This window comes from Sinohyriopsis cumingii, chromosome 2 (genome assembly GCF_028554795.1).
Source record: "Sinohyriopsis cumingii isolate HCF-2022 chromosome 2, ASM2855479v2, whole genome shotgun sequence".
Lineage (NCBI taxonomy): Eukaryota > Metazoa > Mollusca > Bivalvia > Unionida > Unionidae > Sinohyriopsis > Sinohyriopsis cumingii.
In genome coordinates, this window is record NC_142962.1 from 26,120,655 (window position 1) to 26,145,162 (window position 24,508).

Below are 24,508 nucleotides of genomic sequence, written 5' to 3' on the forward strand. Positions count from 1 at the left end.
CGGACACAAAATGGGATTCCGACCACGAGCGAATTTTGCGTTAAAAAAAAGTCTGGTCCAAAAAATGAGGTTTTTCTATCTGTATTTTGTAGTGCAGCTAGATACTCCAGATTATTTGGTATCATTGTAGAGCTACATCTGTCTACCTTTCTATAATACCATCCACTTTAGTGTATCATGCATGACCATGACACTACAGAGCTCGGCAGTAGGCTACTACCTCCTGTCCCGTAAAGTCGTCGCTAGGGGTTAATGTGTTAAATGATTTGGAGTTGCATTGTTTTATCTACAAATGGCTTCATGTCATTCAACTGATCAAGGCAAAAAAAAGAGCCAAAATCCAAAACTATGATTCCTATTTAAGCCAATGATTAGTCTTCAGTGGTTCTAAAAAATAATTGTATTGTTTAAATGCACAACACAAATATTAGTTACATAATGTAATTAAAGCCAATAATGCATGTTTTCTAAGTATTTGTATACAAGAAAATATTATGCTAGTTAGTAGTGACTAGAATGTACCTATTTTATAAGGAGACACTACACTTAGTAGTGACTAGAATGTATTAATCTGACTAGCAGAGCTTATCCCACACATCAAGCCATGTTTTCAATGAGGAAGTCTTCTGAATGTAACTCAGTAAACTGTTCACAATATAACAGATCATTTCATGTTTGTAAGTTCATAGATTCTTATCTCCTGTTTTCTTTCTTCAAAGCTTCCTCAAGGTTGAAGGTACTTCTGTCTTCCCCATCAATCTTGATAAGCATCAGATTTCTCTGTTTCTCAATCCCAAGCCTAGTTCTAAAGGTGGTTAAGATCCTGTTCTGGGTAGAGAATCAATTTTACTTTTTTTGAAAATGTAGCCAGCTGTATGTTTTCAACCATTGCTGCACAGTTATGTTTTATCTTATGAGTAACTGTTACCATATTTTTGGATGATGATTGCTCCACTGGTTTGATAACATTACTGTTATCATTGGTCAGTTGTAAACACGGCCAGAAAGATAATTTCACATGTTTCGGATCTGTAGTAATTTTTTGTGTGCCTTTGATGCCATTCTCAGCCGAACGCTGACAGTATCTTGGAACAACACGAGTCATACAATTGAGCGAAGGGAAATTGTTGCTTCATTGCATGACAAGGGTGTGCAGAATATAGTTTCTCTTGAGAATCACTTTAAAACCATGAGTTTATTTTCTGACTCTTTTGTCGGTGTGGTAATGTACAGTTCTAGCATCCTGTTTCTATGAATGAACTCAAATTACAGGTCACATAAGGTCAGCTATAGGCTCCACACTCGGCTGTAACCCTATGTCTTATAACATTAACGTAAGAAACTTGTGTGCAAGTGTTTTCTGTTTTTGAGATTTGTGACCTAGCCATTAAAGTAATTGGACCAAACATTTGTTTTGTATTTGACACATGATACATGGGTAGATAAAACACGAGTTCTGTTTATTACATTTTCTTCATTAGAACTAGGAAATGTTTATAATTGGCTGACTAGTTTTTCAGTATCAGAAAGTAAGTGGATTGCTTCCAAAACAGATAATGATATAGATAAATTGGTGCCTATCTCTTGCTCTCTCTCTCTCTCTCCATGAACTTCCGTAGAGTATGTTTGCTGGGTCATTAACAGTAAACCACACCAATTTTATCAAGACCACATCCACTATGCGGTGGTCTTTGCAACGACTCTTCAAGACAATGGTGTGCAGAGCTGTTCTTCACTAGCAGCCTCATCAAACACATCAGCATGTGTGGAAATGTGGAGGATTTTTCCTTAATCCTCTCCAACTCGATCTACATTAAGAATAACCATATGAGCTGTACTGTAAAAGCAGAAACATAAATAAATAATCAGTTTCTTTCTAAAAGAATTATAGGAAGTTGGTTGACTTTCAGTCTACATGTATTGTGCAATAACATATTTTTGTATTTTCTTTTTAATCAGCTGTAAGCAAAACTTTGCATCTTGTCATTTGTTGTCACATGTATTCTGTATCAGTGTCTGTGCCTATATTATTTCATCTCATTTGCATGTTGCTTCCCTCCTCTTGCATAATTTATAGAACTCTGACAATGTGTTACAAGCCATTTTGTTATTTCTTATTTAGCCAAATGTCGAGTTTATGATTTTTTTGCTTCATTAACAAAACTATGCTTTAAAATGAATGATGCCAGACTGAACAAATCGTCAGTTTTTCTTCATGGGTAAATTGTCCATAAAATCTCTGCTCCTCCTCCGTATAATTATTTTAATTTGAAGCATGAGCATTGACATAAAACAATCATTAAATCAAAGAGTAATAATTATCTCCAGAACACAGTCTTTTGTTTACTGAATGTATGATTTTTTTTAAATGCATAAAGAAGTCTGGATAATGAGATTTTTATTGTCCAGTTTCCTCCATATGACCAGAAAATTTACTTGAGGTAAACATTTTAGTGGCAAAATATAAATAAAACTATTGTAGTGGTAAATTGTCTTAACTAACTTGTTTGCACCAGTAAATCATGCAAATGAAATTTTACATTCAGTTTTGCTTTCATTATATATATATACATAATGTAGTGCAACTATATATCACAAACTTTTCCTCTCCACTAATTCTTTCTGCCTTCTCAATACTTGTGTACATCTTTTTTAGTTCAGCTTCCAACACATTTCAGTGCTTTTGAAACAAAGTTGGATGCCATCTTGTAATTTTCCTAAAGTATCTTGTTCAGTCGTGAACGTAGATCTTGTGTTGGAATGACTTGGGACTGGGTTCTACTGTGCAGCAGCCTGGTCATAACAAAGGAAGTAATTCACCTCTTTCCACTGTTGGTTCAGCTACAAGATGGCAAATGTTTTTTTAGAAACTAATGCTTGCATACAAAATGCAGGGTGTGTAAATGCAGATGATTAGGGATTAATAGATAAAGGAAAATCTGAAAGGAAATAAAGAAAGTTACTGATTACTTGAAATAATTATTCCCTTTGTTTTACATTTTTCTTCCAGAGAACTTTAGAGAAAAAATCAGGAGCCTTGTTTAGTTAGTTTTATATTTGATACCACATTTCAGATAACATCTGAATAAAGAGTCCAGAGTATATTTAGATAATCCCACCCCCACCCCATTTTTTTTTTTATGTTAGTTTGGAAGGAGTGTTCCCCCACAACCTAAATTTTCAATTATAGAATAGTTCCACATATAATTATGCTACAGGACTCTAGCATTAATTAGGTTTCTTCACAACCTTACATTTCATGACCGAAATGGTGTGGATTTGAATCCTACTGTTGCACCAGCTTGGGTCAGCTGTCCTGATGTTTCCTTAGGCAAGGTGCTTTACTCCAATTGCCCTAACACTAAATGTCCTGGTTGTATTGCTGGTGTGGGTTTGAATCTACCATTGGACCAGCCTGGGCCAGCTATTGTGTTTCCTTCGATACGGTGCTTTACTCAATTGCCTTGACATTAATTGGCCTAGTTGTATTGATTGTGTGGGTTCGAATCCTACCATTGGACCAATCAGGTTCAGTTGTCATGAAGATTTCTTGAGCTAGGTGCTTATCTCAAATTGTCTTAACACTAAATTGCTGAATATAAACACAACATATGTATCACTTGTTCTAGCATCTGATGCATTGTTTTGCTCTGCAGAGATGAGATGGGTATAACTCAGTCTGGCATCTGTGGCATTGCCATATTTGCTTAAGGTCTTGATTACATTTTGTCTGTATGGTTATATGTCCTAGCCTGGTGGTGGTTATCAGTAAACTTTGAACTATAAAATAAGTAAGCACTTTGTTCAATATCCATGCATACCTGCCCCCTATCTGATCATCTTTCAGAATCTGTCATTTGATCAGTGTCATTTAAAAATGTTGGTTAATTTTTTAGTTGGAAGTTTTTTTCTGCTTGTTCTCAAGTTTACAAATCGGGGATGAATTAGTATCACACTTGGACTGTAGAATCATTAAGAACTTCTTGAATATCATTGTACCCCCACCATCCCTCTGTCCCTCAGGTAAGGTCAAGGCTATACAAAAATAAAGATGTATCTATCATTTCTACTTGCCTTATGGTGATGCTGAACTTTAGTAATCAGTAGAGGCTTTGAATCCTGAACATGTTATACCAAGAATAACCAAGTGTTCTAGTTACCTTCATTTGTGCTGTAGTTTTCAGAATTTATTTTGGTCATGATCTCAATGGCAGACTTATAATGTGTATATTCAGTAAGTTTAGTAAACTTAAACAAAAATTTATTTCCCTAGAAAGCAAAGCAGAAGTATAAATAATCCTAAATGTTCCATCACGGTCTGAAAGTATGGAATTTTCTGATTGAATTGCAATAATCTTCAATGTGCTGATTTACCAGTTGTCTTGATTTATCACAGTGATATATCACAGTGATATAATCAAGAATGTCTTTAAATTCACAATGATCCCAAAGTAGTGTTTAAGTCCCAAAAGTGGATGAGCACTTTGTAATTCCAATGAATAATTTAAATAATTCCTCTACAGTGATAGCTGAACACAACTAGAAATTTGTAGATTCCCAAAGACAGATACGATACAGGAATGAATACTAGTTTACCTAGTCCCCTTTAGTTCCAGACTGTCACCTGACCATTGCTGCAACAGAATGCGCTCCATGTGGATCATTTCAAATGGTTAAGCACACACTAAATTAAAATATGCGTAACAGTTACCTTGATAGTCAAGTATCTTTGTCTGTAGGATGCTTGACAGATAGTCAAAAGAGGCAAATGGTTGATAATGATGATCACACATTTGCAAACACCGATGGAGTGATTTTTATACACATATGAAAAAATGCTTCTTGTTTGTTTACTCCAAGAATTATTTTACAGGGCTTACTTAATACATGCTCTTTGATTTGTATGAGTAAATGTGTATTTCTGATGTACATACTCTTTGATTTCTCCATGAACTTGTGTATTCTGATTGGGGAAAAAATATGTGCATTTCCTGATGTACTGGTTTGAAAAATAGGTGGGTAGGTATTTTTTTTAAAAAACATATATATTATAATGATTATCATATTAAGTGTAATAAGTGCTTCAGGTATTTAGCAAATCCAGTTCAGTTAGTTGCACAAATCAGTTTGGGATTTTCATTTATTTATCAGGGTTTTAAAAAAATGTTATGGTTGGCAATGAAAAATCTTGATGGTTGGCAGACCAGATGCACATATTTTTGGCAATAACATGCTTTTTTAATTTCTGTATATGTTTAGTTCTATATGTATATGTCTAGTTCTGATGTACATACTGATTTCAGTATGTCTAGTTCTGATATATGTTATCTAATTTCTTTATGTACATGTCTGAAATACCTAATATCTAATTTATGCATGTACTTGTCTAATTCTGATATACATACTATCTGATTTCTGTATGTACATAACTAGTTCTGATATACATGTTATCTGATTTCTTTATGTACATGTCTAGTTCTGATATACATGCTATCTGATTTCTGTATGTACATGCCTAGTTTTGATATACATGCTATCTGATTTCTCTATGTACATGTTCTGATAAACATGATGTCTAATTTATGTATGGAGATGTCTAGTTCAGATAGTCATGCTGATTTCTGTACGTACGTGTGAAATCCTCTCTATGTACATGGCATCTTTAGTATATAGTCATATAGCATGTGAATGGGAATGCTATATGTCAATGTGGCAGGGGGCACAAGCAAGTCAAATTTCCATGGATTGTCTTATTTTTGAATGTGGGAGAGTCTATGTTGTACATTCATTGTTATAGTAAGTGGTGATGGTGCTGGTGTTAGTAAATGTGCACCTTTAAATGTTAAAATCATCTTAGATATTATTGTCTCAGCTGTCATAAACATTATTTTTGTACATGCAATCCTAAGGAGTAGAACACCATGATGCCAATTTTAGGTCACCTTGATGTACTTTAAATGCATCATTGATCATGAACACTTTTTATACATGTCGGTGTTTTGGACACAGTTGCTTTTATGGTGATAAAACTGCTATACCACCATAGCAAATGTAGGTCACTGATACACTATTCATGCTCCAGTAATATTGTATTTTTTAAAAATGTTGTGTTCAGTTTCTCGAGCACTTGATTCTTATGAAAATAGATCTGTGCATCGATTCTTAAGAGTACAACACTAGCATATCAAACATAGGTCACTGATTCATATGATCAATAAACTGAGTTCAGCTTCTGGCACTCTGTTGATTGTAGTCATGAAAATAGATAAATATGTGCTTCCAGAAGGGTAATACACCACAATACAAAAAAGTTACTATTAAGGATTTTCCCAGGTGCTTCCCCTACAAACTATACTGGCTGCCAGGTATATCCTATCATGTACTGAAAAATTACGTTAAACCCAAATACAGAAACATTACCATGATCTTTTTATTTTTTTACACTTATTAAAAGTGCAACTCTAGTTTCTGAATGACTATATTCCAGGCAAGCTTTGTTGTGTTGTGGCATTTGCATTTCTTGGTTAACAAAGTTCTGTAGAGGATCCACAGGTATAGCTACTTCGAAGCCAAGGCATGTTTGGATTACTGCTCTTTCACATATTTGTTTGCATCATTTGAAGAGAGCGGTCTGCAGTTATTTCTTTACATGTTTACAATGATAGGGTGGTTATTGTGTCTATATTCGTTATTGGTTTTGAGATTTGTGTTTATGGTACCTACTGGCTACTGTTGAACTTGAGCCTTGTAATTATGGCATGTATAGTTTGTTTGAATTAAGCTTGTGGTTATAGCACCTACAGTCTGTTGCTGGACTTGAGGTTTGTGGTTATGGTACCTACAGGCCATTGTTGAACTTGAGCTTTGTGGTTATGACACCTATAGTTTAGTTGTTTGAATTAATCTTGTGGTAATTCATAAATTTAGTGTAAATATTGTTTATCTGCACAAGCATTTAGGTTAACAGTGCATCCCTGTGAAAATATATATTCAAATTTCTTACCCTAAAGTTTCCTTCCTGTTTTACTTTTGAGATTTTCCTGTGTAATTTTGCATAATTGTTTTTTTTTTATCCCAAGGTTGTAAGTCATGGTATAGCTTTTTTTATCAGTGATTTCTTTCATAGTTCTAAAGATTGAATTATTTTATCAGACTGAGTTTAATAGAAATTTTTATTTAATTTTGTTTGGTCCTTGTCAAACATGCTAACTAAAATAGATAATAATTTTCATACCTTCACCTTCGCTCATATTTTTTATTTTCGTTAACTTATTTTTATACATTTTTATGAGAATATCACATACGTAGGTACATAATTAATTTATATATACCAATAAATAAACACATAAATTAATTGTGAAATGCGCAAGTCAAAGCACATGGTGCAAGCAGTGGTGTAAAAACAACCAAGTAGCTGTTCTTTTTTCTTTATTAATATCATTCAAATGAAACATGTAAATTGAATTGGCAAATAGAGCATGCAACCTGTACTTCTAATGAATTGAATCATTTTTTCATGCATTTATTTTTAACTAAAAAGTTAACATAGTTTTAAGTATTGTAGTATCGTGAAATGAATCTGCTTCATAAATATGAGAGGTGCATGGTATTACTATTATGCACCACTCCCTCGATAACTCGTGCCCTGATAACTTGCAAACCCGCTTATAACGTGGTGTCAGGCATGGATCCCATTTTTTAAACCTGAAAATACCCCAAAAAGGTATCCCTATTTGTTGAACTTGAAGAAAATCATGATCAAAAGTGGTAACGGAAGCTTTGATGTATCGCAAGTTTTATCGTTGAAAATAGTAGATAGGACCTGGAAATTTTAATCAACAGTATGAAATAACATTTAAAAATAGCTCATACAATTTTTTACATTTTTTTCCTCCAAATGACATTTCTAGTACACTGCAATTAATGATATGTAAGGAAATTTCGATCAATGAAAATGTCACGCCGCGTGGAGGCAGTACTTTAATAAATACAAATTAAAAAAAAAATTATCATTTGAAATTTGTGTTCTAGATCCATCTTTTAGTTCCTTTTAAGTGTAATCGTCATAAATGCAATGTGTCCTCTTTTAATTAAACGTAAATTGCGTCAATCTACTGTAACAGCTATGTCCACGAGCGTTTCTTCGAGAACCTAATTAAGTGTCGACCGTGTTTTGATAACTGACTTGTGGAAGTATCTGTTGTATTGTTGCACTGAATTTAAAGCTGGTCTCCTTTGTATTATCACATTAATTATGTCTTTTGAAAAAAAAGGAGGTGGAATAAAAGAAAAGTTAAAAGGCACAAAAATCGGACTAACTTAAAATCTAGCGGCCTTGGTCATATGTCGGGTGAACTCACTTCATTTGATCAATCGAACACTGTAATAAATGTTATTGTGTATGTAACAGAAACTACCTTCAATTCACCGACTCTTTCATAACTGTGATAAAAAAAACGAGGCAGCCAAGCGAAAATGAATACTTCCTAAAATATAGAGCTTGGTTTCACAGATACAGACCATTGTAGGCAAGCGAGTTTCAGAGAATTCTTGAACAGGCATTTAGAGATATCCTCAGGGATGATAAGAAATTTCATTATTACTTCCACTGAAATCACGACATTAACATTGTACTAATTGAACAATAAAAAATTGAGTTTTGACGTAGACGTGTCACGAAATAAATGTCACGTGTTTTTGAGAGAAAAAAAGGAATCTTGTTTGGTGGTGTATCAACAGTTAGTCTGGTTCCCAAATTATGGACTAACGATTTGGCAAGATACTATTAAACACCATTACGGGAACCAGACTCCTCAAGTTTCCGTTAATGAAAGAATTGTTGACTAAAGTACGTGTAACAATAGGATTAATATTATATCATTGTTTATAAAAGCTGATGTTTACAGGAAATGGGCAATGTTATGATAGAGTTTTGGGCTTCACACATCTGTTCTTCTCTTTGATAATTACAACTGGACGTAATTGTCAAGATCATAACAGGGTCAGCATAGGCTAAAAATAGATTTTGTGCATTAACACACACATAAACACACAGAGAAATTAACCTTGACCTTGAACAAAACAGGGTACCAGACAAAGACCACAAATCATGTGACAGCACATTAATAGCTTCTTTTACTAAGAAGGCATTTCGTTCACTTGACAAAAGTTTCGTCTGCAGAATTAAATCACATACAGTTAGCAACATCCGAATAAATCATTACCAAACATTAACGTCATGTAAATGGTGACGTATTATTTTAGAAGAAAGTCGATTATTCTACTCGACAACATCGGGGGGGGGGGACTTGCCAAACAATTTTATGTTCAAAAAACTCGAGTAAACAATGTTGTAACCATTAAGGAGGTTATTCAGCAGCATTGGGAAAATGGAGCAAATGGAAAGTGAAGTATGCATGAACCAAGATTTAAATGATGTTTTTGAATGGTTTGCAATGTGCATGACAACAATACCCACTCGCATATCACGCTTATGCCAAGAATAAGAACTATTAATGTATATTTAGTTGAAATAAGTCTATTATTATAACAAGAAGAACCTTTAATAATTAATGTTACTTTTAAACAAAGATATTCAATGAAGATATTAAGTGCTTTGAAGTATGTAGCTTTCTTACTACGTACATTACATATACTTCTTACAGAATATTTAGTCCTCTGGAAAGGCCACTCATCTTAAAAGGACACTTTCCCGGTGCAGAAGGGGTGGCCATATAAGAGGGGCACCACTTACTCCAATGTTTCAGGTTTATTGGAATGATAAATGTTTGAGCTTTCCAGGTTTCAGTGTATGAAAGCTAAGTACTGGTTTATCAATCAAGAAATACAAGATGAAGGAAGTCATTGATGTTTGAGTTGTATTGATTTTTTACAGGCTTAATTTTTCCTGAATATATCTGGTATGTATGTTCTGATAGACATAAGTACATGGTTAATTTAATAATATTTTCTGAACTAAAGATTCAATTTGTTTTATTATTTTGTGTCCCACCACAGTGTTATTCTTGTTCATCCTTCTGTCCCTTATTATGTACATTTAGTCAAATGTTGCATTTAGGTCTGATGGAACTTTTACTGTGTTGAGACATTCAGGCTCCATGAAATGGGCTTCCGATTTTACAATCCCTAGAATATGATTTAAACCTGTATGTCTTGTTTTTTGAAGTAGTCAATTAAAATTTTATTTTCTATTAACAGATGGTTCCTTGGATGAAGAAGAAGAACATGGTAGATTCGATGAATTTTCTGAAAAGCATAGACACCAGTTGAAACACAGGGAACTGTTCTTATCAAGACAGGTGGAAACTTTGCCAGCCACACATATAAGAGGGAAATGCGTAGTTACACTTTTAAATGAAACAGAATCTGTGGAATCGTACCTTGATAAAGAGGTGAGAATTCTGTTTTTTTCCCTAGTTATTTCACATGTATATAAGAGCACAAAGCACAGCATAAGCACAGCCAAAACAAGTTAACTTTTTTTTAATAGATAAAAGTGAATTAGATAAAAGTGAATTATTAAACGTAATTGCTGTGCTAACATGTTTATTTTATGCTAGTCCATTAATTAGTGGATTTCCAAGAGAAATAATTTTAATTCTTTGGAGTGGACTGTAAATATGAGAAATGAAGTCTCAGGGATAAATAGTGTTGCAGAATAGTATGCATGCAGGAAACTATGTAGAATCAAGTATCCAAAATAAAATCTAGAGGGGAATGTTTATTAAAGCTACATGAATTCAAATTCCGGTACAGAAGGCCCATGGAAGGGGGCATAAATAATGATGTATACTTAAATTTTCAGGAAGAAAAAAAGAAACCCGTAAAGATATTTGTGACCCCTTTTTTCCTTTTAAATGAGCCCGGTTTTTTACTTCTTGGGGCCCTTGGGGTCTTTTCCATATCAGGAATGGACATTTGTTTTCAGGAGGACTGATTTTTTTTCTTTTCATTTCATTTTATTATTATACAGATGTTGAGGTTATCCTTCTTTAAAAAATTAAGTTGTAGGGAGAAAACTTTAAAAAGACATTACTCTTTACTTTGTGCAGTGTCCTGTTAACTACACTGAATAGCCAATGTTCTGTGTTTGACTGATGAATTAACTTATTTTGGGTTTCTTTAATTTCAGGACACATTTTTCTATTCCCTCGTTTATGACCCACAACAAAAAACACTTCTAGCAGATAAAGGAGAAATAAGAGTTGGACAGAGATATCAAGCTGACATCACATCACTTTTACAAGAAGGTAGCTGCAGAATTTCTTCTTTTTGCAGCAAAGGTCATCTATGTGGCTGCTAATATAAAATTTGTAAAACCTTTCTATGACTTCATCAACAGATTTTGAAAAGATGCAAGAGAAAGCATATTAGCATACAGACTTGTAATGTGTTTAAATGATGCCAATTTGTCAACAAATATGGCAACAATTACTAGAACTAGAAAACATTTACTTCATTGACTTTGGCCAATTTTTGCATTTAAATAGGTTTCTTTGGCATCATTTACCTACAGAGTTATCCATGTTTTTATATAAATATACTTCTATGAGGCACCATTTTAATAAGCAGGTCACCATGATCTGAAAATTTTGCACTTCAGAGACAAAGCTCAAGTCTTGTGTTCAGTTCAGGTTACTCTTGCACATTGAGTGCATGGTTACACAAAAAGGTGTGATGGGGTATTCATACTCTGTGAATACGTTTGTTATTTAAAATGCACTTAAAGTAGACCTGATAAATCTTTGTGATTGTCAGGTTTGTATCAGTGCTAAAAAAATGTTGTGAAAAATATTGAAGAATGGTTGCTGTTTTATGACAGTTATTGTTATCTTTCACCTACACTGGAAAAGAATCTTTTTACTAAATGTACATATTATGAGACTAACTGAAACTGATCCATCTCTAACACTGCTTCATTTTGCAGACTGGCCACACATCTTGTCCAAGTTAGTCCATTCTGGTACTGAAATGACGACCATCAATACTGTTCACATCCTTTCAGTGTCTTGATTCTTTTGTTCCAACAGTGTTGACTTTAGGGAAGTTTTACTGTGGTAGATATTTTTGTAGCATTTGTTAAACTATAGGTAGCAGCTGATAATTGGTTCATTATGCTTAATATTGTATTAATTGGTTCATTATGCTTAATATTGTATTAATTGGTTCATTATGCTTAATATTGTATTAAATGGTTCATTATGCTTAATATTGTATTCCATTTCTTGATCTACTTATTTTCAAGATTTCATTTAGCGCTTTACATTTATTGGTATATGGCTCAATTTTGAACTTTGTTATGTTGTAAAATTTGTATATAGATTGTAATATTTGTATTAGAAGTGCAATAAGAACCTTCTATTTCAGATTTTGAGAACCTCAGTGGTACTGTTACTGTGGTAAATGTATACCTCAATAATATAACTTTTACATATATAGCTCAACATTTATGGTATGTCTGCTTATTCAGAATTCACAGATGCAAGACTTGTATTCCCTAGTTTTTGATATTTTACAGGTGAAGAAGATGGAAGAATTTCAGAAGAATTAGAAGAATTAATATGGAATTCAGAAAGTGGATTAACAGATAGGCAGACGGATCAGTTTTTGATTATTGCAAGGTACGGATTTATTTCACATTGGATCATAACAAAGATGAACAAAAATTATATTAATGGAAAATCTGTACACGTTTTCGTACTTTTACATATATAGATGTTGTAAGACTTGCATGTGAGGTAAAGTTTATATTAGTCCAGTTTTAATTATTCAGAAAGTCTCATTGGGTGATGAACCCCATTATTGTCATTTAAAGAATTTTGTTCAAACATGATTTGTGAAATGAAATGTGCCACCATATATGTATTGATGGAAATTTTAGGAGAAAAATTGACTGATGTAAAACCTCCCACATTAGTTGTAGCATGCTGCTAAAAAACAGTAACAAAATGCATGTGCCTGGTTATTGCTTTCTTATAATGGAAGCAGTTTATTGGAAGTTATTCCAACTTAAACCCTTTTATTCAACACTTGTTTTAGTTATTGTACTCCAGATCTTGTTAAGATGAATTTTATAATTCAAAATTTCTTTAATTCTTTGCAGGTCAGTTGGGACATTTGCAAGAGCACTAGATTGTACAAGTACAGTAAGACAGCCAAGTTTACACATGAGTGCTGCTGCCGCCAGCAGGGATATTACATTGGTAACTTAAGTTTTTGTACATGTACTTTTATAATAAAAAGTAGAAATGTGAAATGCTTAATAATTGGTGGGTGGGTAGTAGAGCATGACTGATTTCTAAATAGTACTAATCCAGTTCAGTAGGGCTTATTATGCACATAGTTTGCAGAAGAGGTTAAGCATATTTTTCATGTTCTCTCACTTTTTGGTTGAAAAGGTTAACTGGCCTATTTTCATACATCCTTTACATAAAAAGCTTTTGTTGGATTCTCAACAAGAATTCAGGGTTGATGACTTACACAACTGGAATTGAATCACTGTTAAAATAGAAGCCTGGAGTCAACTTAAGTATTGGTTTCAAACCAAAAGTAGAAAAATTAAGTGCAAAGAATGCTCAAGATTGTTTGGGTGAAATGGATGTCATGAAGCACAGTTTCTGCCAAAACATGTGTCTAAAACACTGCTTTCTTTATCTTTTTAACTTCTGTGATCATTAGGGTGTGGGTCAGTAATACATTTTTTATCTGAAAAAATTGGTAACATTTTTCATTAGGGTAGCATTAATTAGTTTATACCAACATGACAAGAAACAATTTGCACTGAAGGTAGACCTGATAAATCTCAGTGATTATCAGGTTTGTATCAGTGCTACAGAAGTGGTGAAAAGGAACATAGAAGGTTGCTGTTGATTTCAATGCAAACTTGTTATCTTTCACCAACAGTGGCAATGAAGAATTTGATTACATGATGTAGTACTTAGATAGTCCTGCAACTTCTTTTAGTTTGCTTAACGTTAATGTTTGTAGCCTGACTTCATATTTGTTGAATGTAATGCCCACACTACACGAACAGGGAATTATTATTTGGATACATTGGGTTGGGTTTAAGCTCTGCACAATCGTTACAGTTTTTCCATCAAGTTTTTTTGCTTACTAGAAGAGTTTGTTCCCTTTGTGATGGGCGATCTCTATTTGGGAGGTTTATATTCAAGACCCATTAAGAAGTAAGTGGTGACAATGTCAGACATGCATTGCGGTAAATTCCAAGAAAATCATAATAGTCTATGTAGGTTTTAGTAGTCACTTTTCTCTCACTATTCATGTAGGGATTGAGAAATGTGCACTCAGTGAAGAGTTTTTTGTTGTGAGCTTTGACCTGACCAAAGGTGGTATGTGTGCTTGTTAAGGTGTTACATCAAATATGGCACTTTAATTCATTGCATTAATATTGTAAAGTTGTATGATGAGCATTGAGGTGAGAGATGGTCAGGATGAATGGTGAGTATTGATGTGTGAAATAGCCAAGTTGTATCATGAGCGTTGATGTGCATTAGATGTTTTGTGAGCAGTGAAGTGTGAGATAGTCAAAATGTGTGGTGAACACTGAATTTCAAGATAGTCAATTTGTATGATGTGCAAGATAGCCACATTATATAATGTGCATTGATCTGTGAGATAATGGTGTTGTATGATGAGTATGATGTGAGATAGTCAAGTTTTATGTTAAACGTGAATGTGTGGGATAGTCTAGTTGTATGCTTTGTATTAATATGCTTGTCAAGTTGTATGATGAGTATAGATGTGTGTTGATGTGAGATAGTCTAGTTGTACAATGAGGATGATGTGTGTTGATGTGAGATAGTCTAGTTGTATGATGAGCATGGATGTATGTTGATGTGAAATAGTCAAGTTGCATGATGAGCATAGATGTATGTTGACGTGAGATAGGTTGTATGATTAGCATGTGTGTTGATATGAAATAGTCAGGTTGTATGATGAGCATAGATGTATGTTGATGTGAGATAGTCTAGTTGTGTGATAAGCATATATGTGAGATAGTCAAGTTGTATGTTGAGCATTAATGTTTGGGATAGTCTAGTTGTATGCTGTGCATTAATATGCTAGTCAAGTTGTATGATGAGTATAGATGTGTGTTGATGTTAGATAGTCTAGTTGTATCATGAGCATAGGTGTGTGTTAATGTGAGATAAGTCTAGTTGTTTGATGAGCATGAATGTGTGTTGGTGTGAGATAGTCAAGTTGTATGTTGAGCATTAATGTTTGGGATAGTCTAGTTGTATGCTGTGCATTAATATGCTAGTCAAGTTGTATGATGAGTATAGATGTGTGTTGATGTTAGATAGTCTAGTTGTATCATGAGCATAGGTGTGTGTTAATGTGAGATAAGTCTGGTTGTATGATGAGCATGAATGTGTGTTGGTGTGAGATAGTCAAGTTGTATGTTGAGCATTAATGTTTGGGATAGTCTAGTTGTATGCTGTGCATTAATATGCTAGTCAAGTTGTATGATGAGTATAGATGTGTGTTGCTGTTAGATAGTCTAGTTGTATCATGAGCATAGATGTGTGTTAATGTGAGATAAGTCTAGTTCTATGATGAGCATAGATGTGTGATGGTGTGAGATAGTCAAGTTGTATGATGAGCATAGGTGTGTTGGTATGAGATAGTCAGGTTGTTTGATGGGCATAGATGTATGTTGGTGTGAGATAGTCAAGTTGTATGATGAGCATAGATGTATGTTGGTGTGAGATAGTCAAGTTGTATGATGAGCATACGTGTGTGTTGATGTGAGATAGTCTAGTTGTTTGATGAGCATAGATGTGTGTTGGTGTGAGATAGTGAGATTGTAAGATGAGCATATATGTGTGTTGATGTGAGATAGTCTGGTTGTATGATGAGCATAGATGTGTGTTGATGTAAGATAGTCTAGTTGTATGTGTGTTGATATGAGATAGTCTAGTTGTATGATGAGCATAGATGTGTGTTGATGTGAGATAGTCTAGTTGTCTGGTGAGCATAGATGTGTGTTGATGTGAGACAGTCTAGTTGTATGATGAGTATGATGTGAGATAGTCAAGTTGTATGTTGAGCATTAATGTTTGGAATAGTCTAGTTGTATGCTGTGCATTAATATGCTAGTCATGTTGTATGATGAATATAGATGTGTGTTGATGTGAGATAGTCTAGTTGTATGATGAGCATAGATGTATGTTGGTGTGAAATAGTCAAGTTGTATGATGAGAATCAGTGTGTAAAATAGTCAAGTTGTATGTTAGTTTTGATGTTTGAGATGACTGTATGATGAGCATTGAATTGTTAATATCGCCACATTGCTCTTTATTTGCATGCATATTTTTATGAAAAACATGAATAATGAATATGTTGTGTGATAATCTTGTAGTTTTTGCTAGTTGCATTAAATTTCCTCTTTCCTCAACCTTTGCAGTTTACATCCATGGACCTTTTACATAAATCAAACTATGACATAGCTAAGGCAGTTTCTAGTCTAGTCCCCACTGGTGGCCCCATGTTGTGTAGAGATGAGATGGAGGAGTGGTCAGCATCTGAAGCCAATCTGTTTGAGGAGGCACTTGATAAATATGGGAAAGATTTCAATGATATTAGGCAAGACTTTGTAAGTTCACATTTTTACTTCTAATATTGTAAACATGTAGTGCATATATATGTGGACTCAGAAAACAGAGGTATAGAAGCTGTCCTACATTAGTTAGGAAGGGATGTTAACACATGCCAAGTTGGAGCCAGTGATATATCTGTGCTACATATTGATTCATAATGCGATACATATGGAAACATGTATGAACATAGCCATTTGTGGGAGCTGAGATACTAAACAATGAATTTCCCTGCACTGTTCTTCGTGCTAATATAATAATAAAACAACTGCTGTGATGACTCGTTCTGATGAATTCTGAACTTGAAGAAGAAGGCAGAAAATACTGAGTATTCATTGCTGTTGACAATTTAGAGTAACTTTAATTAGGTTTTATTTTGTACAGCAGGTATCAATATGAGCATCTAAACAGCAAATTATTGAAGACTTTCACTGCTGATGCCAAGTGTGATGATTTATTTTGTCATTTAAGTACATATTGAATGTGTAGATGCTTCTAAGTAAGATTTTGCATTTAATTAAAAAGTTTTATTACAGAGTGGTAATTATTAATAAATTTCTTATCAAAATCAGCATAAGATCATCAGATTACAATGATAATATTATATTTTTCAGTTGCCATGGAAATCATTGAAAAGCATTATAGAGTATTATTATATGTGGAAGACCACAGACAGATATGTGCAACAGGTATGCCATTATGCTATATTTCAATAATCAACTTTTTATTTAAAGTTTTCTATAATAAATTATTTGTAATTTTCAGATGACTTAAATCCAGTAAGATTTCATGTGATCAATACCATATGGATATGCTGACTTAAAAAAGCTTATTTTAAATGTGCAGGGCTGAGTCACTTTTGGTCAATAATGATGGTTTAAATATCACCAATTCCTTAGAAAATAATTGGTTTTCAGAAAATCGGGTTTTCATTTTGCCCCAGTTATATCCCATGGTGATTGTTGCCTTTTGCCTGCTCTTCCAGAAGGTAAACTCACAAATGATATTTATCTGTAAGATGGACATGTCTGTGAAGATGAGGTTAAACTGAAAACAAAGTAGGTCACTTGGACTTTTGTCACTTTTGTCAGTGAGCTGCACATACCCTCTTCCCTTCCAGTAAGTCAAAGTATTATCAAATTTTTCTGCAAAGTTTGTCTAGATATGTTCATACTTGATTATTTCCTTTTTTTGTAGAAAAGAATCAAAGCTGCAGAAGCAGAAAGCAAGCTGAAACAGGTTTACATTCCAAACTAGTAAGTTTCAAGTTTTTTATGAAATGTATCATTCAGAAGTATATATACAAGGAATAGCAATTCACGAATTGGCAATGTTACTGAAAGTTACTGTTGCACTTGATGAAGACAACAGACCGGTTCTGACATTTTAGGTGACACTTGATGAAGACAAAAGACCAGTTCTGACATTTTAGGTGAAGGCAAGACAATGAAACTTGAAATATCTTTTTGTGTTTCACCACTGTATGCATGCAAGACATTCATGTAAATATTACTTTTCCAGCTTTTATGATCGCAGTAACAGCATTGTCAACTCTGTTAAATCTGTCGCAAGTCAGATGTGGGGGTGGGTGTTAAATCATTGCATGGATGCTATTGAGACACTGGGTTCATTGAAATTGGTGTAATCATGTCCAGCTGTACACAACTTATTTTCCACAAAAGAACTTTATTTTGAACTGTTGAATTTAAGCAGATTTTTTATACAGCTTTTTGTTTATTGAAATGTCGTAAGGGTTGATTTCCAAGTCATCATTTAGAGGAGTTAACCAAACATGTCATAAAGCTTTATATTGATGAGACTTTAAGTGAAGTTTATCTCCAGCATTCCATGTCATCAGTGACAAGAGTTATGGCCACTGAATGCATATCACTGCTATTTGTACTGAGGTTCCACTTTTCTTCTGCATGGTACTAGTTAGAATCCTATATTTAAGTATAATTTGCATGATTTCCTTCCATTTCAGTAACAAACCAAACCCAGCTGCAATCAATGGAAAGATGAATGGTGCTGATGGCCAAGTCTCAGGGAGGGCATGTGAAAGCTGCTATGGTAATTGATAAATTTCCTGTGACATACAGTATATATTACACACACACACAAATACTTGTAAAGTTATTTTAGGAAAGATGCATCTGTTATTTAGTGTGTGACTGGACTTTTAACATGAGCTTTTAAAAACAAATTCAGTCATATATCACTACAACATCTACAGTATGACAGTTTATAGTGATGTTTAGCACTGGGGCATCATGCTGCAGACATGTAGCATCATGTCCACCCAGTCACATTATCCTGACACTAAGCCTTAAGGCTCAACATTAGCTTTTTCAGGCTAATTCTCTGAAGACTTTGGGACTGAGTCTTTCACAGACTCGCAAAGAGCAAGTGAAATTAGATTTAGAGTATTGGTCATGGAGGGACTTTACTGAAAATAGTTTTCAATACAATTAAGCAGGTGATCTTGACAAAGAGGAGGGACTTAAAAATAATTTACCAGTGTTTTTCAAAATGTTTAAAAGGAAAATGCCAAATGCAGGCATGATCGGGGTTACATTCAGGCAGATTGAAACTTTTTTTTTTACTTGCCCGAGGGTCATCTGGCTATCCAATTTTTTTAACTCTGATAAGTATGTCTTTCTCTTTCATATAATTAAGAGCAAATTATGAGTTTAGTTGAAGAAAAGTTCTTAATAGGGCATTTTGGTACATTCACATCTATTTTATGAGTGTAAGTAATGTTTATTCATAATTTGGAATATGGAGGCAAAAGGAAACATCATTGTTGCTTTTTTTGTGTGAACTAGTAGTTATATTCTGTTCATTTTTATCTTGTTATCAAGTGAGTATTATTAAAAACAATCCTGATATGGATTTTAATTTTTCTGTTTAGCTGCCCGTTCAGATCAGTGGTATGCATGGGGTCCAACTCACATGCAGTGCAGGCTATGTTCTTCATGCTGGACATACTGGAAAAAATATGGGGGTCTCAAAATGCCAACTAGATTGGGTAAGTACAAGCAATGTTTTTATCTTCTGTCTTGGGAATTGTCTGGATCAATCAAGAATTCCAGATTGACAAGTCTGGTTAGGCATCAAAGTAACCAAAAGGAACTTTTTTCTTTGTCTACATAGGCATTAAATTGTTTCCTTGTTCAGCAGCACATAAAGTGAAAATCATTAAGGTAGGTTTTTATCTTTAGATTTGAGAATATATTGTGTATGTTTGTTTTTTTAAAGTTCAAGATTTGACGTTAATTTCTGTCAAATACATTCCCTCATCACATTAATGTTGGGAAACTAGGATATGGTACCTCTCAAATCCCAGAAAGATTTTCATTCCCATCTGTATATGATACAAAAAAGAAGAGACATGTACCCATTGTCATACTTTACCACCCCTGCAGCAGTCAACATCACCCTGTACTGCCTCAAGATCTTTGTTAGTTACATCCCATCCTTCAGTACATTTTGTATAATATTGTCTTTGAGTTTTTTGCACGGAATGGTAACCATACTTGTGATTTTCATGAAATATTGTTCATATTGTTAAAAAATTTGTGAAGTTCATTTTTCTGACATGGCAAGTCACATTAGATACTTGTACTATATTTGTAAACTGTATTTAGCACTGCAAACAGCAGTTGAATTTTATTGTGTTATTACAGGCAGACCACTTGATGGTGCCTGCTGCATCCTTGCTGCCCCCCACTGTATGTTATTTCAAGAGATAGCCCAGTTGCTTTTGTCAGTAGCATTCCTCCAGCTCCCCCAACCCTTTGGTTACATGTTGTACTACTCTGAATTTGTTTAGGGGAGTGTCCTCCTGGCAACACAGTGGGCATAAGTACATGCACACCCTGGCATGCTCTGTGGCCTGTAAGACAATGTGCATAGTGTATGGAACTGATCTGGCTGATTTTTCTTAATCAAGCATCATCCTGTTGCTGACCTTCAGCCTTTGTGGGTGTGTGCATACCAAGCGATCAGAAATTAGTCCATTTGATCCAGATGTCCATCCTATTGTATAAAGAGCCATAGCAAGACCAGGCAAGTATTCATGCTAATTAGACAATTCTGTAGTAGTCAGTTGCATTCCCAAATGTGGCAGGTGACCCAAGTTGAGCATCTTGATCTGGGAGTTTCTACACTGGTGCTTCTGGTTTATAGTAACAGTCCAGATTAGACATGTTCCCAACAGACCTCAATGTTTTGACCCATTCTCTGTCAAGAAGGGACCAGACACTGCACACAGAATGGTTCCTTCACCCTTCTATCATTCATAGCACACTTTGGGGAAATCTAATGTTAGATCTCTTTATGAAATCACTAATTGCCCTGCTTTGTCTCTCCAGTCTTGAATCCAGAGGCATGGATCATGGATGCTTGGGCAGTAAGTTGGGAAAGGATTTGGGGCTATGCCTTTCCTCCCACTGTCTTGATCCTGAGTGGCATTAAGACAATTGGGGACAACGCTTGCAATGTGGTTCTGGTAGCCCCTTTCTGCTGGGACAAGTCCAGGGTTAATAAATTACTTAACTTACCAATAGATGTTGTTAAGAGAATCCTTTCTGAATATAGTCTGCTCATAAAATTCCATTCTCAAGTCTTGCATCCCTGCCTGGACAGACCTTTTCTTAATGTTTTGCTTTTGTCAGGACCAACTTGCATAAAAGTCTCATGTGCAAAAAGGTCCTGCACTGTGATGGGGTTACAAGGGGAAGTTTGGTCTGAAATGAAAATGGAGCTGATTGGACATCCAATATGGCTAACACAATGGCCAGTTTGAAAATTGTTTTATTGATATTGCTTCTGAAATGATAGTATTATCAACAAGGGTATTTTCTGAAAGACTTCTTAAGATATCTAGTTGGTACTAAGTAAAAATGGTGCCGATCTGATATACATTATGGTTGTCATCACATCTGCCTTGAAAATCTTGCTCATGCTACTTCTCCTGTATGGAAGTTGATTTGAACATGGGGTTTGCACTAAAAGACTGGTTGGTGAAAATTATGTTGATTTAGACATCCAGAATGGCTACCATTACTGTCATCTTGAAAATCTTGTTAATGGCTACTCCTTCTGAATCGATGGTCATATCAATATAGGGTTTTCACTAAAAGACTTTTTATTGTGTCCAGTAGTTCTCAAGAGAAAATATCTCTGCCACACTGTTCATCTTGAAAATCTTGTTTTTGCTTCTCCAACATGGCTGCTACAATGACTCGTACAAATCTTGTTGTCACTACCCCACCCCACCATGGACAAACATGGGTTTTTCACCAAAAGACTTCTTGTGAGGTCTGCTTTGTCTTTGATGATAATGTTGTCAAGGTGACATCCATTATGTTTACCATAGCAGCTAATTTAAAAAAATGTTATTGCTAAAGAATATCGAAGATAGTTTCAACACTTGACATTTAAGAGGAAGAAATGATCTTATCTTGAATACATGGAAATTCTTCTCTTAGATTGTCTGTCCGTTTGAAGGACTCTTGTTTATTAGAAGAATGGTTTATCTTCACCATTCAGCCATTTATTCCCACAAAGGTATGGTGGTAGATATTGGATGTTCATGCATTTCCTTCAGCTCTTAAATATTTCCATTTTGTTAATTTGATCAGGAAATGTATTTGACAGAGAAAATAATGTTTTGCAATAAATTATGTTTCTTTGAGAATATTTAATGAAACACGTTACTGTTAAACCCTCCCACACTGCCCAGTAAATGGAGGCATCCTCATTTATGTATCACTCGGCTTAAACAGGTTAATAACCAACAGTTACCTAGAGGTAAGTTAACTTTACTTTGTCTACATGGTGTATAGACGGGAAGGACACAAGCCTCGTCTTTCTAGGTTTGCAGGGTTCGAGAGGTACGTAAGCTTATTTCCCTAACGTTAATAAAATCTTTTAGGTAGTCTCAAAGAAACATAATTTACAAAAATATTTACTTCCCATTCTCATCTCTTCAGAGGTTAATTTAGAGGTTTCAAAAAAAAAAAACAGAGGCATGGTATTTCAGTTCTCAACTATTACCTGCATTCCAGCTAATTTACTTAGCCCCATGGTCTCCTGCAATTAAAGGACCTTAGAGTCCCATTCTGTTTTTGTCTCACCTTTTCCGGAGTAAAATGCGAGACATAAGACACAGGGTGTCAAGTGGCTGCAGCATTGGCATCAGCTCATTATTAAAGTTTTCGAGTATGCTTCTAACTCAGAAAAAGGCAAGACACAACGTTCTGCTTCAGCCCTTGTTTCCATTTTCTTTATTGATTATCTAGAAATAATAAAATACCATGCTAATTCTAGTATCTCTCATTGACAGAGTCTGCATTCTTGAAAAGTCACACCAGCCAAGCTCATACTTCTGGCAAGTTATTACCACATTTTTTTACTTAACTAGCTTACAGACAATTGTCTACACGCTTCTTTGGTACTGAAATCATGACCTTACTTACATTAGAATGTTTTTTTTTTTAGCACAGTAATGTCGGTAAGATAGTGATTAAAAAACTTGTACGATAATTTTTGTCAAGTCAACCCAGGCGGAAGCACGACATAGTGATCACTTTATTGTACATGTGCATGTCGGTCCGTCCATCCACACTCTAGATTAAAGGTCAGTATTTAAGTTTCTTGTTACATTAAGCTTCGTGTTAAAGTTTTTTACATTCTGCTAAATCAAAGGCAGACTCCGTAGAAATGGAGTCTCATGATTAAACCTATGTAAACTGAATGATTGTCAATCATCTGATGCTGACCTAATTAGTGGTAATATTTTCTTATTTGATACACAGAATTTCTTTATTTGTATGTCATAATTTGAAGATAATATCCTTTCTTTTTATGATTTAATATATACAGTACTTCCTTATTTATGTAGATGGTGAGAGACCAGCACCAACTCAAAGATCAGGTGAGTTAATTGCTTTTTAAAATATTCAGATAGTTTTAGGGAACTTGTTCTGGTCATAGATGTCATATTTATTGACATTTTCTTTCCTTATTAATTTAACCTTTATTTTTGCATGGAATTGTTTACCAAGATAAATAGTTGCAAAATATACTCTGGAAGGGACACCGTCCATTTATTACATGTTAAATACCCCATCCTCCTAACCTTATTGGATTTTGGTACCTATCCACATAGATATAATGGAGCTATTGAAAAAAAAAGTTTAGATGTCATACTGAACAAAACAATGGGAATCTCTTTGTTGGGGCTCAAATTCAAGACATTTCTGTTAAAAAATGATGACCAATAAACAGCACTGCTTCTGCTTGTTTTTAAAGCATCAAAAATGTACGGCCTGCATCAACTGTAGATGGTCCTTCACAGAATATTGTCTTGTGAAGTCAGTTTTATTGTGTCATTTTTTTCTTACTGAGTCTCGAGTTTTTTCCACATTTTGTGATATTTTGAACACCTGTTGGAGTCTGCTGGAGAGGTAAGTCAGATTCATTGGCATACAAAAAAATTCATGTTCAGTTGCCACTTTTTCAAATGGTCTTGAATGTAAATTTGCAATTGTGTTACACATGTTTGTGTTTCCTGGATTTTTAAATGGAGTGATAATTCTCTTTCTGGTATTTTCATGAGGCTGGATTGTCATTTGGTTGGTGGGTGGGGCATTTTAATATGTAACATATCCACATGTATGGATAGACCCATTATGTTTCAACAAATATGTGTGTGAAAACAAACTTTTCTTGAATAAAGATAAGACACAGCTGATTGTGAGTTATGAAAATTGCTCTACATTTTATGAAATAAAACCATATAATAAGATCAACCTTATCACTGAAAAGCTAGATATCTGCTATTTTTCAGCTTTGCCAAGTGAAGT

General features: G+C 34.4%; 1 protein-coding gene across 6 annotated transcripts in view; it reads left to right on the top strand.

Annotated features, from left to right (window-relative positions):
- LOC149804502 (metastasis-associated protein MTA3-like) overlaps positions 1 to 24,508 on the top strand; it is a 56,875-nt gene that overhangs the window by 8,926 nt on the left and 23,441 nt on the right. For 4 of the 6 annotated variants that reach the window (XM_089940718.1, XM_089940731.1, XM_089940740.1 and 1 more), the window contains 11 exons: positions 10,219 to 10,412; positions 11,153 to 11,270; positions 12,539 to 12,641; positions 13,124 to 13,223; positions 16,448 to 16,636; positions 17,252 to 17,326; positions 17,835 to 17,893; positions 18,622 to 18,707; positions 19,549 to 19,665; positions 22,987 to 23,031; positions 23,545 to 23,577. In XM_089940718.1, coding sequence (XP_089796844.1) covers positions 10,219 to 10,412; positions 11,153 to 11,270; positions 12,539 to 12,641; positions 13,124 to 13,223; positions 16,448 to 16,636; positions 17,252 to 17,326; positions 17,835 to 17,893; positions 18,622 to 18,707; positions 19,549 to 19,665; positions 22,987 to 23,031; positions 23,545 to 23,577 — 1,119 coding nt within the window. The remainder of the gene's footprint in view (positions 1 to 10,218; positions 10,413 to 11,152; positions 11,271 to 12,538; positions 12,642 to 13,123; positions 13,224 to 16,447; positions 16,637 to 17,251; positions 17,327 to 17,834; positions 17,894 to 18,621; positions 18,708 to 19,548; positions 19,666 to 22,986; positions 23,032 to 23,544; positions 23,578 to 24,508) is intronic. The other 2 variants (XM_089940720.1, XM_089940722.1) reach the window with 1 other exon arrangement.